Source organism: Apium graveolens, chromosome 1 (assembly GCF_009905375.1).
Source record: "Apium graveolens cultivar Ventura chromosome 1, ASM990537v1, whole genome shotgun sequence".
NCBI lineage: Eukaryota > Viridiplantae > Streptophyta > Magnoliopsida > Apiales > Apiaceae > Apium > Apium graveolens.
The window spans coordinates 22,475,531-22,491,476 of record NC_133647.1 but is presented as its reverse complement, the minus strand read 5'-3'; the positions used below and the strand labels follow the sequence as shown (position 1 = coordinate 22,491,476).

The 15,946-nt window shown below is 32.7% G+C and overlaps 1 protein-coding gene across 1 annotated transcript; it reads left to right on the top strand.

The window, feature by feature from the left end:
- Positions 1–4,146: 4,146 nt before the first annotated feature.
- On the top strand, positions 4,147–13,547 carry LOC141661715 (uncharacterized). Its single transcript, XM_074468718.1, has 13 exons — positions 4,147–4,383; positions 4,470–4,821; positions 5,994–6,171; positions 6,257–6,306; positions 7,205–7,297; positions 7,371–7,459; positions 7,754–7,832; positions 8,225–8,307; positions 10,108–10,186; positions 10,266–10,950; positions 11,723–11,806; positions 12,332–12,974; positions 13,141–13,547. Exons 1-13 carry the CDS (start codon positions 4,352–4,354, stop codon positions 13,271–13,273), a joined length of 2,580 nt encoding a protein of 859 aa, XP_074324819.1. The 5' UTR covers positions 4,147–4,351; the 3' UTR covers positions 13,274–13,547.
- Positions 13,548–15,946: the final 2,399 nt, after the last annotated feature.

The following is a 15,946-nucleotide window of genomic DNA, read 5'->3' as shown; positions in this document are numbered from 1 at the left end:
ATGATTAAAATAAATATAACTATAAAAAATATGATTAAAAAAATGATCTAATCTTATTTTTAATCACTATGTCTATTTGCATAATTATTTTACTACATAAATTTTTTATTACTATATTTTTCATATAGTTTTTATATTTATAACATTTTTTCAATTGTTTTGAAATAATTTTTTATATAATTTCACAATTTGTGCTTCATATTTATATTGATATACTATATTTATTGAAAACTTTTAAGATAGTTAGTTCAACGTGTCTTAAAATAATTTAAAAATTTATTTATTTATGAGAAGATGTAGCTCTTGATATTTTTATTAATAATAGTAACCTAAAACAACGGATTGATATTAACTTTAGCCATTTTAAATTATTATTTGTATAAATTATTCATCAATTACATATACGCCTAAAATATAAATTAAATTATATTTTTATTAATTATGAAAGGTTGCCAATATTTATATTTTCTAAATGTAAATGTTTACAAATTATATAATTTTATTAATACTTTAGTTATTATATGAAATTCTTTATAAATGTATCAAAATACAATTGAATTCAATTTTGATTTTGCATTCACTATAGTTTTTTTTTTACTTTGAAAAGTTAAAGACTTACCCTGTGACCAAGTTAGCTAACACTTACAGATTACCAATATAGTGTATGAAAGAATTAATAATTTCATATGGATATCCTTTTCATCATCTAATAGAATATTCTAAACTTTCACAAAATTAACAAATTAGCTACAATTTATGCATTTTATATGGCTATCATTTTCATCATATGATCAACTAATATACGCATAGAAAGAGGTGAATTTAATATGTTGAATATCTCTTATCATTGTAGAAGTTTAAACTATGGCAAACATGTGTTGTTTTAGTTTCTATTGGAAAATAACATTTGTTAAGCAACACAATCTTCATACACCTGTAGAGCTTCTAAGTCTTTTCATCCTTGCAATTTCCTTCATCCTTGGAGGTTGAAGGACAACTTATGCATTTTTATAAAATAGTAGCTTTGTCATTCTGTTGAGTCTTAGAGCTGTGCACTCTGTATAAGTTGATGCACCAATTTGTTTTATAAGCTCGAGAAGTTATTATGACATCACATTCATTGTGATCAGCTAGATATCCTCTTCTTCACATAGATGTATCTTTTTTCCTACAAGAACAATATGTACACTGGGTGCAAAACAAAGGAGATATGTCTGCACTTTTCGAGCACACTCTCATAGCTTTCCCCACTGATTTAAGAAAGCTAACACAAATATATAAGCACCTCTATAACTCAATGGCCCCAACCTGCTATATATAATCTTCCCGACCTACAGTATCCTATAGGTCCAAGTTGACAATCCTTAAGAAATTTGCATCCTTAAGAAATTTGCAACACAGTAATATTTATACAGAACACTAAAAAACACACAAAAAAATTAACACCAACCAAACCTAAAAAATGAACTATTACCAACGAAATATAATATATAACCTTCCCACCTCAAGTTAACATCCTTCTCATTTTATGTCATTGATAGTAATTATTGTCGGTAAGAGCAAAGTCACATCAACTCTGCATATAATTGATAAAACCTTTTTATTTCAAGGAGCCAGAAGCTTAAAGTTGAATTAATATTTGTCCAAAAGTCATGTAAACGGTAAAGACACCAAAACTTGAGACATAAAATGTGATTACCCTAATCAGAGACTAGAATTTCTTTCCCTGTCATAGAACTTTTTTATCATTCAAGAGATTCACAATCAAACACAGTCTATCTTGTTCTTTTTATCATCAGTAAAGATCTCTTGAGCATTGACTTTGACAGAATTGACGTATATATTGCTAAAGGTGGAGAGAAGACGCGAAATTCATCCAAATCAAATAATGACCCTTGCATTGGAGAAGCAACTTTATTTGATGTAGTTGAGAGAAAATAATCAATGTGGTTGTAGTCTTGAAGCAAATTAAAGTCATTCACAGAAAAATAGCGTGTTGGTCATAACAAAATAAGAAAAGGCCTGATATCCTAAATATATCAAAGAACACAATAGCATAACTACTACTATCACCATCCCATATCAGATCAAACTGGTGAAATACAACACAACACAACACACTCTATCAAGTTCTATAAGAAATAAAAATTTATCTTGAATTTCGACTCCATACTACTTTATTCAATCTCTCTAACATGTTTAAGTTAGTAAATAGTATTGCGGTTTATTATTTTCATGTGTCTTTCTGCTAATATTCTGTTGATGATTCTTTATTCATGTTGTCGTATATTAGTTAGAAAAGCTATCCACATATAATAGTAATAATATAATCACAAAAATCACTCATGATATATAAGCATGATTGTTTAAGTATTGAATTTGAAAGTATACACAATCGTAAAGGAATTTTTTGTTGTTTCCATAGATAATTCACAATATTGCATTTTTTTGACACTGTAGACTTTTATTGAACACAATTTTAAGCACTTCATTCTTTTCAAAATGAAACTATCCACATATAATAGTAATAAGATTTTACCTCTGGATAAGCAATAATACCATTAGTCTCTGATCTAGCCAGCCTGAGCACACACAATTTTAAGCACTTTATTCTTTTCAAAATGAAAATATTAGTAAAAAAAATTCAGATCCTCATGACAATAATAAGCACAAAAAACTTAATCAATGAAAAAATATACACAACATTGTAAAGATTATCAGATATCATCATAGACTTAATGATCAATTATGCAATGATGTATACACATGAATTGAAAAAAAATATACCTTATAAATGAACATGAATCTTTATTCCATACCCAATCCATAAAAGTTGTTGTGAAAACTATTATCAGCAAATGAATTAATTAAATGATTTATAAAAAAATAAAATTTGTAGCTAAAGAATACATCATAATGGTAACGAACATTAAAAAATGTTAAATTGATGACAAAATTACAAATATAACAATCCTTTTCATTTGGACTTTGGATCCTTTCCGTGCCCATTCTCAAGTTCATGAATACAGCCTAAAAACCCATGTAATGAGAGGACAATACAATATTGATTGAGATTCTGGAACAGTCAGGAGATACATATATTTCATTCTCTTGTTGAATAAAGCCACAACTATTTAACTTGCAAAACTTCTCTTCCGAAATAATAATACATAATCCCTAAAGCCAATGAGTGTAATTCAATTAGTGGAATTATAAGAAAGATTTTGCCAAACCAAATATCAAATAAATTAGTTCTAATCTTAAGAATTTGATGTATCTTTATTATTTCGGTCATCCCAAACCCATATCCCTTTCATATAATTAGTATTTTGTGAATGTGCTCTAACACAATACATGCCTCATAGAATCCTATAATGCCGCGTCTAAATGTGCAAGATATGTATCATGTGCAATAATATAGTTTTGAAAGACGTACGTGCAGAACATAAACATATGTGTAAATTCAATCTTCTTGCAAACACAAAAGACTAACGCAATTTTTAGAGAATTTCAAGTTTTCACTGCCTTGAAAATATGACCAAAAAGAAAGTAATTTTTTAGTTTCACCTATCTAACTTACCTCAGGTGTTTCGCTGATCAAAATCCAATTTTTCATCTTTTTTATTGTATCATCACTCTTTTTCTTTTGTTCTTCATCAAATTACTCACTCACCTGAAACTCGGTTCTCAAATCTTGGATTCTCTCATCAAGCTCTAAGGTCAAAATTATACAATTTTTGAAAAATTAGAAACAATTTATAGAATTACATTATATTTAAATTAATCAACAAATACTATTATGAAATTAGCTAATTAAAGGAATAAATGGTTAAAATAATCATCACGCTCTGGAACAATTCATATGTACACTTTCTTCACAAAAGAAATATTACCACGTCAAATAGAGCCGAGATATTTTATTTCACTTCCTCGTATTCATATTTTATGATTAGAGCACCAATCAAAATATACTAAATTCATGAGAATTAGTGCTTATTGTTTACACTTGGGTACACATTAGAAAACCGGTAATAGATTAATCAAAGAACATGAATAAAGGTCACAAAAATTTAAGATACAGCATAACCCCAAATTTAAACATTTTTTACTCATAATTTACGCCCCATATGTGTCACATCTCACGTACCTCTCAGTTCTCCCCCTTCTTCACCTTTCTCTCTCTCTAGCAAAAATTGAAAATCTCTCTCTCGCTCTCTGTCTCCCTCGCTGTTCACGCTCCACTTTTCACATATTTTACATCTTTATCCAAACAGTAGTAGTAATACATAACATAAATAAAAAATAAAATTCACCAAATTACAAACTCTACAAAAAAATAAAATCGAATGTAATGGCCTTTCACGTCGCCTGCCCAATCACTTGGTACACTTTCATCCCCTTAAACCCCTCTTATACACACACAACTATCTGTATCTATATCTTCACAATTCTGTTTGTCTTTTTTGCAGTCGAAGGATCTGTTACTGTAAGCTAGGGTTTCGAGGCGACAAAAATCACAAATTTTCCGATGAAATCGCCAAGCTCGATGAGTTTATTAAAGATCCGTGGTTACTTAGGGCTTGTCATGATGCTACTGTGCAGGTGCTGGTTCCGAAGGTTGCGGTTGCTCCGGCGCCGGTGACGGTGAAGGAGGCGGCAAAGGAGGTGGTGAAGGAGGTGGCTGTGGTGGCGGTGGTTGATAGAGATGCGGAGGAGTTGGTGTCGGCGCAGAATAAGAGAGCCGCGATGCAGAAGAAGGCGGCGGTGGCGAGTTTGGTTGCAGAGGATTATGCGAGGCGGATGGAGATTGGCGATAAGGAGGTAGTTGATTTTTGTTGAGTTTTGGTGTTTTGTGCTTTCGTGTTTTTGTTGATTGATGAAATGTGTGTGGAATTGTGGTTTTTGTAAGGGGTTTTTGGTGGTTTGTGATTATGTGGTTAGTGGATTTTTGGTACCGTGTGATTCTGTGGTTGATGAAACGGTGATAGAATTGTTGAGTTTTGGTGTTTTGTGATTGTGTGTTTTTGTTAATTGATGAAATGTGTGTGGAATCGTGTTTTGTAGATTTTGGTAGTTTGGATTATTTTGAAGATTTTGGTAGTTTGTGATTATGTGTTTCGTTAATGGATGAAATGTTAGGATTGTGTTTTTTGTTGGGGGAAATGTGTTTTGTTTTAAGGAATATTGTATTTAGTGATTATGTGGTTAGTGAATTTTTGGTACTTTGTGATTATGTGGTTAGTGATTTGATGAAATGGTGATAGAATTGTATGTTCTTTTTATATTTTGAGTCGTGAGATTGAATTTGTTTTTGAATTCTTGTTTGTCGATCTTGAAAGGTTACGTGTTTGATTGTAGCCCCAATCGTGATTTGGTTGATTATTTATTAGAGTAGTGAGTTTTTTTAATACGTTTCATGTGGTGTAGATCTTTGCTTTGTTCATTAAAACTATCCGTATATTAATTGAGGCATGTGCTCGTTAGCGAAATTAATTGGTTTATTATTAGCTTTGAAAGGTTGAATCGTTGTTTTGGCGTGCTCTTTTGGTGCTTCGGCCAAGTACTTTGTAACAAACTTAAACCTCGTCTTTCATTACACTCGGGTTGTCACATATCACATTTGCACGGGCTTTTTGGCACATGTGGTACGCACATTAAATAAGGCCCAATTTTTTGAAAGCAAAAAATTTATAGCACTATCCATTCAGTCTCATTTATCATCAGTTAAGATTTTTTTTCCTCGATACATGTCAACTCTATATGAAGTAAATAAATTATCTTACTGCCTTGATAACAAATGAAGACAATAACCCTGGCATCTTCATTCTCAAAATTTAAGGATATTCCTTTTGACGCCACTGGCAAAAACAGATATTGGGAACATTACAAAACATTTAAAAACTCGATTATTGTTATTGAGCCCGTTACAAATATTGTTGCAAGTGTATTAAAGTACGGGAGCTTAAATTTAAATGAACATGTTGCTTGTGCAGGGTGTTGTAAAAGATATCGGTGGAGCAGAGCAGGGTGTTTCTAATGTTAAAGTAATGTGTCGGCTTTGCTTTAATGGTGAACACGAAGGAAGTGAAAAAGCAAGAAAAATGTTGTCTTGCAAAAGTTGTGACAAGAAGTATCACAGGAGCTGTGTTAAAGCATGGGCTCAAAATAGAGGTTTCAATTATGGCAAGAAATAGTACTTCCAAGTTGTAAATGAGACTATTTACTGATAAATTAAAGTCTGGATTTTGTGTTGCAGATCTTTTTCACTGGAGTTCGTGGACCTGTCCCTCTTGCCGAACATGTGAGGTAACTCGGAGTTTTTTTTGATTTTGTTAAGGAAAAAAATGAGATTTACCAAGATGCTACATGCCTTATCATATGTTTTATTTGGTAATTGTTTAGATTTAAAGTCAGAATTAATGCTATTATAGGTATGCGAGCTTCATTGTTCTTTAATGCAAAATCTTTTATGGTTGACATTGATTTTTAAATTAATTTTCACGCCGAAAAGGTTAGCTTATTTCCTATTTTTTCTATATAAGAGCTGCAGAGCAAGCTCTTGCTGAAGAATTAAGTTCGTGTTTGATTTTTATAGTGCATGAACATGACATTCAAAATTAGATACAAGTAGACTGACATTTTGGCATATGATGTAGATTATAAATGTTTGGTAAAAAATTGTTGCAAGTATTATGCACAATTTTATTTAGTGAATGAGCGTTTCCAGATCTTCCAAGCTTATAAACTTTTTATGAAAATTTTATTACAAATGTTACATATTCATAAATCTCAAAATGAATCCGTCTTTTGCAGGCAGTACGCACACTGTTTTGTAGAATGTTTCCATCAATTGGTTTTTTACTCTCTATGATTATAATTTTTAAGAAGTGCCCTGTAAAACAAAAGGGTTTGCTATTACCATTATCCAATCCAATACATTGCATTCCCTTTGTATCTCAGATTATTTTATTCAACCGTAATTTTTGATTTATCACAATCTTGCCATGGCGCTGTTCTTTATATATTGCATGGAACTATTTCGCATAGAGTACGAGCCTCAAACATTCAGACCTTAGATAAGGATACTAAATGTCTGATGCTTCTGTAATTGGCATATTTCTATATCCATATTGTTTCACTTAAGGTACATGTAACTGTGTAAGTCCACCTGATGTAGGTGCTTACTACTAAACATTTTCTGTAGGTGTGCCGAAGAACAGGAGACCCAAACAAGTTTATGTTCTGCAAAAGGTGTGACGGTGCTTACCACTGTTACTGTCAGCATCCTCCACACAAGGTATTGTAGAAGTCCTAAAGTCCTGCTTCATATCCTGGTGACATCTTCTGATATTTATTTTTATTTCTTCTAGAATGTGAGCCATGGACCTTACCTGTGCCCTAAGCATACTAGGTGTCACAGTTGTGGATCGAATGTTCCAGGAAATGGTCTTAGTGTAAGGTATTTAGTTTCTAGTTTTAAATTTGTATCAAGTATGAAACAGTTCTATACAAGCAGTTACCCCGAATTTTATTAAGTTACTTCCCTATTTCACAATAATATCGTGACGAAATATGCACCAATTACCTCGATATGATTTTGAAAGTACCTGAGAAATTTTGTACCTTTAAATGACGAAGTAGCTATATTATATTGTTTGATATTATCTTTATATGAGACTTGTTTAGTTCCCAGTAAGCAAGAACCCTTGTTCCTGTCTGGGATTCTCTTAATAGTTATTCAAAACCTTTGCAGGTGGTTCCTAGGGTATACTTGTTGTGATGCCTGCGGAAGATTATTTGTGAAAGGAAATTACTGCCCAATTTGTTTGAAGGTATTGTTTCTCACTTTATTGAGAGTCAGAGTACCAAGTTTTTCGGCATAAGAGCTCTCTATTCAATTTACATTGACAATTATATAGTGATAGTTGTCATCATAAAAAAATCTTCAGAAAATGTGCAAGTTGATAGGTTTTATCCATTAAAGAAATAATAATATTTTTAATTAGGTGGAAGACCTGTAACCGTAACGGTTCATACTTATTTTGCATTTGATCCTTGGGAATATTGTGTAACCACTTACTGTATATTGAAATAATTGAGATACATGCTCACTAATTTTGATGTGCATTAATATTATTGTATATCTATCATTTTATTGTATTGGCCATGTGATTCTAAAAGTTATTTTGTTAACCAGCTCTTTTTCTAATGACAAATACTACAGGTCTACAGAGATTCTGAAGCAACTCCAATGGTATGCTGTGACATCTGTCAGAGATGGGTGCATTGCCAATGTGATGGCATCAGGTTTCTCAGTCCCTTGTTTCTTGTTAAATCAGTGTCCTTCCTTTGTGTTAGTTTGGTATTGATTGTCATAGATGAGTTATGATGCAGGACAAAAATTGAAATAGTTGAAATATAATAAAAAGATATAATTAGGTGGATTAAAGCAGGAAACCCACTAGCCCCTGAGGTGATCCAGTCGCAGAACCCCTACCCCTATGATATTTAAACTGCGAAAGAGAGAAATATGCATGGATCACAACTTATAACAAGATAAATGATTTTCAATTTAATTTTATGTATAATACTGCAATAGGTTAGAATATGCATAAGTTATGTCAGTGTGTGTATACATATATATATATGTGTGTGTGTATTTATTAAGATTTTATTTTCCCAATATATATGAACGAAACTAATATATATATATATATCACAAGTACAATAATTAAATTGCTAAATAATAGCATAAATATGCACAAATTAATACATTAATTCCTCATTCCACATGAAGTTAAATATTTTGGATGGTTAGAACTCCTTATCAATCGTCAAACTTTGTTGGAATTGCTGTCAATTTGAGACAGCATCGTTGTTATTTTTACTTTATGGTAATTTTGTTTAACTTGACGACATCTATCTTCTGCTCATCTGTTGTTAAGTGATATCTTCACAATCATTTCTGATTTTATTTATTGGAATATACTCATTTTTTGATGCAATTAATGTTAAATATGAGGTGCATCTTTCAATCTGTCATGAACAGTACCTTAGCATGTGGTACTTTGTCCAATAATAAGAAGTTGACCAAATAATATTGAGTAGGAAGACGACGAGTCTTTGATAAAGGACCACTCATTAATATTTAGAAAGAGCCAACAAGTGAAGTTATCTGTAGATTGTATAGTTATGAAAGATCTCTGGAATAAAAAAAACTTGTTTTCTTTTTATTTATCTTGTAGACATAATTATATTGAAAAGTGATTCTTCTGAGCGCTTTTATAATAGTACTAGTATATATATAACCCGTGCGATGCACGCTCGTTTTTATTATTATATATTATAAATTTTAATTTTAATAATATGTTGCTTGTAGGATTCGATCTTATATCATTTGAATAATAATTTTTAAAATTATATCTAACGGTTCTCATCAATTTGATCTGACAGTTCTACATTGAGTGACCAAGACCAGGGACGGAAGTATTAAAGGGCTAGCCTGGGCTTAAGCCCAGGATGATTTTAAAAAAAAACAGTACTTATATATTTGCTAACTTTTGACAGCCCTATTATGTATTAAAGCCCATTTTCCAACTAAATATTGGACACCAAAAGAACACTCAGCTACAAACATGAACACAAACTCTGACAAAGTATTTTGAATTTTATGATAACATATATAGAAAGATAATTTGTTAAAAAAATTAACATAAAATCGATGATCTATGAATTTGCTGACATGGATGATAGGAAAACTTCGCTAAAGACTCGTCAAGCCCACCCCATTTTGAATGTCTGGTTCCGTCCCTGACCAAGACCAACAACCAAACTTTTAATGTTTCGTCTTTAATATAATAGTATAGATTTCAGTTTAGTAATACAGGTCATCTGTTGATAATTTAGTAAACACATGGCACACCTATGTTTTTTAGCCAAGTTTATTTGATATGACATTGGTTCAGTCACTAATCCCTTAGTAAATCTCTTAACTTGCTGTAGACCATCTTTCTTGGGTGAATTCCTTGAATGACCCTCACCGACTTAGCGTAAAATTGTTCTTGCCTTTGCTATATTATTAATTTTTTAAAATATAACATCTTGCAGTGATGAAAGATATCTTCAATACCAAGTGAATAATAACCTTCAGTATAAATGTGCTACATGTCGTGGAGAATGCTACCAGGTGCGTGTTAAAAGTTTTAGAACTAATAAACAATAATGCATGTGTTGCTTGTAAATTATTATTCTCTCTCAAATGCCAGGTTAGAGATCTTGAGGATGCTGTCCACGAGCTTTGGAAGAGGAGAGATATCTTTGATCGGGATTTAATTGTGAACTTGAGGGCTGCTGCTGGATTGCCAACTCAAGAGGAGATATTTTCTATCTCACCTTTCTCGGATGACGAAGATAGTGGTCCTATTGCACCTAAGAATGAGTATGGTCGTTCTGTAAAGTTTAGTCTTAAAGGGTTAGTTGACAAGTCACCGAAGAAAAGCAAGGATTATGGCAAAAAGTCGTACAATAAAAATTATGGGAAGAAAAAGGGATATCAGATGTCAATAATTAGTAAACATGGAGAAGGAAATAGTGATGGTCCATGTATGGTTGGCAGCCTTGCTGACAATAAGGATGACAATGTCCATCCGTATAGTAGTGGAGAGCGCGATCTATATCCTCATCCTATTTCCGGAAGTTTGACTGAGGGGGTGTGCTCTATTAATCAAGCTATGAAGCACAAGCACATTGACGAGGTGGGAGCAAGTGATGAGAACAAGGCTTTGAGAGTTATACAACTAAAGAATAACAAACCTCAAGGAGAGGACAGTGGGAAACAAGCAAGCAAGTCTAAAAGCACCAAGGGGCCGAAGCTTGTTATACATTTAGGTGCTCGAAACAAAAACATAACAGGCTCACCAAGGTCTGATGCATCGAGCGCCCAAAGAGAGGGTATGTCAATCTAATGACATCTTTAAATCTGATATTTTTTAAAAAAAAATTTAAAATGGTGAAAATAATTCTTTGTTAAATTTAATATTATATATTACTCAAGGCCCAAGGAGGAAATCTTTACTCTCTACATACATAGGGACGCTCTTATTTATATTTGTTTGAAATTGGACATGGTCTTTATTTGGTCCCATTGCACATGACATTGGTCTATCTCTAGTTTACATGATAATATGCATGTATGATCAGCACGAACTTCTCTGCGACTTGGAATCTGTCCTCATGATGTGCTAGTGCAAGTAGTCCCTATTCATCTTAAGTTTATATATTTCCTGGATTTTTATAAGGTTATACTATATATCTAAGAGAATTCTGCCTTATGTTTGCCTATTTAAATTGGGAGGCAAAGTGTGTGAATGCCTATTCTGAATAACCTTTTACATTCTCATCCCAATTTTGCTTGGCTTAGAAGTCAGCCTCTCTCGGTCTCTCCTGTCTTTGATAAGTTTTGTTATATTGTTAGCAAGTTGTAAGATTAGTATGATTATAAGCTCATACGTTTTATCTTCTACTTATTAATTTCATCTTAAATCTCTCTTTTAATATTCCCATGTTCTATATAAATATGAATGGCGAGGACGATATGTTTTGTAATTTAGTGATGTAGGTTTTCCTATACCAATTGGAATAGTTTTTTTTTTGTCTAGTCATATTTTGTATTATCAGTATTGTCCTTTAGTTATTATGTGCTTATGTAATTTGTATGTAGCAGGCAGTGAAGATGCACGGCAGCAGCGAGTGAATGACAGGAACAAGGACAGGCATGAACCCGCGGCTTTAGTTGATGATGGAAAAGGTATCTGGTTTACTATGTAGATTGCTTAGAGGGAATGTGTCTCCCATCATGCTACTTGCTCATCTTTATCTATGTTTAAATGTCAGGAACCATGGACCGACTTTGCCGAAAAGTGTCTTAGGTTTTTTAGTGTTTTGATGAGATAACAGTAGATATAAGATAGAAATGTAAAGATTTACAGAGATTATTAGTGTTTCGACATAGAAATGAGCAGTGTCTTGAGAGAGTAGCAATTCACTTATAGAGGGAGAACCAAGAGAAAAAAAAATCTAGAAAGAGAATGTTTTTGTGGAAAGAACTTCCATTTTCTGATAATTGTTCAAACATAATGAAAAGTATAGATTGTCATGCTACTTATACAGGTTCTTTAACTAACTTACTAGAATGACACAAGTACCCTTTTTTGACATGCTAATACCAATAGATTACTAATGCTCCTATTAAAACCACTACTGCACCAGGTCATAACATCAATCTAATATTTTTCCATGTTAGGAAATCATTATGTTTATCTTATTGCTTCAGGTGATGTTAAAGATTATCCTGACCAAATAGAAGGTTTAAAGATCCGTGGAAGAGCCCCCAACTTGATAAAGATAAAAAATGTTAATTCAGAAGTTTATGAGAAGAATCATAGTTTTGGTGGAGATAAAATTTCTGATGGTTACGGATCTGTTTCTCCCATAAAAAAGCGTTTTTTATATGGAAAAAGGAGCACCGAGGGGAGCATACCTACTACAGGCATTAGAACCCAGACTTCTGCTATAAGGAGTGACAAGCTATCTTTAATGAAGTCTTCAGAAGCTAGGGTTGATGATGGGATTGATGATGAGTCGAATGATGTTAAAAGGCATCAACATTCTGTCTCACTTCCTGTGCCAAAGGATTCCAAACCATTGCTGAAGCTAAAATTTAAGAATCCTTTTAATGAGAACTCAAGTTCATGGGCTGCTGAAGACGAGAAGAGTTCTGTAAAGGGCCAACGTTCAAAAAGAAAGAGACCATCACCTTTAAGGGAGAAAACAGACAAGGAAGAGGAAGATGCCTCTAATTGGTACAAAGATAGTTTGGCGGAGGAAGTCATGGAAGCCAACTGGATACTTCAGACATTAGGTAAAGATGCAATGGGAAAGAGAGTGGAAGTCCATCAGCCATCTAATAATTCTTGGTGGGTTTTGATATTTTCTATATAATATATATGTATATGTATATGTATGCAATGGTTTAGATTTTATTTTTGAATTTTTGAACTGATTTTGTTCTATAACTAATGGAGGCTGGGTTTTAGTTTGTAATTAAGACATTTCCTCTGAATGTTTAATTCTTCATTTCAGGCATAAGGGGACTGTGACAGAAGTCTTTGAAGGCACATCAACTTTAGCTGTTGCTTTAGATGATGGGAGAGCCAAGACTCTTGATCTTGAGAAGGAAGGAATCCGTTTTGATTCTCGGAAACAAAGGCGGTAGGAGGCGTTAAATTACTTTTATGACCCATCATTTAAGAAAGCTTCTAAAAGTTTGTAGTTGTAAAGTTATCAATAGAAGCAATTACAACATCGAAGTTTGCAATTATTCCATTCGATGATTAATTTATTTGGAGGTGTCTGTTTTTATGCTGGCATAGCTTAAACCATCCTGTTGTATGGTTATATGAAATGCTGGTTTAGTATCTTGGTTTTATCAAGACCAATGTTACTCATTTATTAGTTTTTCAGTTTTTGTCTATACCTTCTTTGTGGTAATACTATGCTGGAATATTGACGTGTTTCATTAAGGTTTTGGTTTTAACTAGAGACCGTCTGCTACCTTGTTTAATTTGTGGTAAAAGCCACTCCTAACATGGTGGGTAGGATGTCTTATGTTACATGCATGAATGATCTTCCCATTTACAAAGGAATTGAAACTTTATAGTTGTGAAGTCATCAGCAAAAGTGATGAAACAGTGAAGTTTGCAGTTCATCAATTGAATTATTAATCCTTCTGGAGTTATCTGTTTTAATGCTGGCATAACTTAAACCATAATGTTGTATGGGTTATATAAATGGCTGGTCAACAAAACCTAATGTTGTTTTCTTCGTTTTTCCTCCTGTACCTTCTTTATTACCGAGTACTTTTTGCTGTTGTTGTTCAGCTGAAGTAATAAAGTAAAGCGAGAAATAAACAGTAAAATATTTGTTTAGTATCACCATGGACGTTCAAATGAATTATACAAAATATACCAAAAACAAAAAACAAGTAATACATAATTAGGTAAGTCTCATATGAATAATGTTATGGGTTAATATTTGTTTTGACTCTTTTCAATTTAAGTTATTATCTGTTTAAAATTATTATTTTTTTTCTGTCAAAATATTATGCATTACATAATAAACTTAATCCAGTTTGGACAAACCCCAAAACTGGTGATACGATTAGGTTGACAAACAAATAAACGAGCTAAATGAATAGTCGTTTTGTTTACAGATCGCTTAACATACAGAATATAAATATTATTTAAACTTAAAAAGATTACAATAGTTTCCCAAGAAATCCATCCTACACCATCTCCAAAATCAGTAGTATCATAATTGACCTTCACACAATTAATTCCAGTTGTAATCCAATGTTCAGAAGTGATTGGATGTGCAGATGCCCTTGTAATATGAACAATCTTCCGTTGTGAAAGGTGAGCTTTTGTGATTTTCACCACCGATTCAGACTCGATGCGAGCTTTCAAGATTCCCCGAAACACCAATTGAATCATTCTCAACGATACAAACCAACAAGTCAAAAATATCAAAAACATACGGACCACTCCAAAAAGGAGGACAAACAACCACTCCAAAAGGAGGACAAACAAAATACCCAAAACGATTGGGTACAATAGTAATCCTTACAAAATAAGGATGATTATTGAAAGAAAAATAAAAAACTGATTATTAGATGGGGGAGAAGAAGATGGAAGTGATTTTGGGAAAATGAAGAGGGCTTAATTGATGAAGAAGAAGGAGTAGATCTGAATATTTTTGAGGCGGCTAACTAGGGTTTGGGGGTCGACTCTCATTGAGAGAGTATTGGTGGATGATTTTGATAACTGGGGCTGTGTATTGTTTGAAATTATTATTGATTCTTGAGTATATGTTAAATTGTTATTTTAGTTTTTACTTATTTTGACACGCACACACAAGCCGAGGGTCTTTCAGGGAACAACCTCTTTCGAAATGAAGGGAAAGGCTACGTACATTTTACCCTCCCCAGACCCTGCATTAAGCGGAATATACTGGATATGTTTGGTTTATAAAAAATAAAAAACAAAAAAGAATGAACGCTTCTCTACCGATCATCGTTGGGTGTGCAAAGCAGTTGTTGAACATGTCATATTTCTAGGTTAAAAGAATTGGATGTTTCGTTCATGTTGTCATGGGTGACCAAACCAATTAGACAATAAAAAGAATTGGATGTTTCGTTCATGGTGTTAGGGGAGAACACAGTTCGGTTCGGCTCGGTTTTATGTTAAAACCGGAACAGAAGATTCTCGGTTTTAAAAATTAAAAACCGCAGCCGAATTATCGGTTTCGGTTTCAAAAGCCCCGGTTTCAGTTGTAATTTTCGGTTTCAGTTTTAAAACCGGTTAATTTTTTTTTTTACAACTTGAATAAAACGAGTTCACTTAATTAAAGAAATTAACAACATCATCTGAGTTTTTAATTGAATCGAAATAAAAAGTGACACTAGAAAGTAACGTTTTCTGAAAGCAAAAAAAAATTTGATTAAATTCATCAGCTATCTTTAATTTTCAGCCCTTTTCAGTTTCCCCTCACTCCCTGTCCTTTGCAATTTGCATTCACCATGCACTACATGGTCTGATGTAGTAGGTTCAATAAGGCTCTTAGAGAAATAGAAACTTAAATACCAGGAATCTTAAGTGATGAAAACATACATCAATCAAATCGATATATTTAAAATCAACAACAGCCATACAATTTTAACCTCATAATGCTTTACTTTCAACAAAAAGGCTTTATACCGGGCAACCACAGGAGTATAAACCAAAACTTTTAAATACCTAAATTATGGACTCTGTTATGAATTTAGACAAGTCCAAATAATAAAAAGTACTGGCCCAAAGTTTAATTTCTTAAATTAATTATTTATATATTT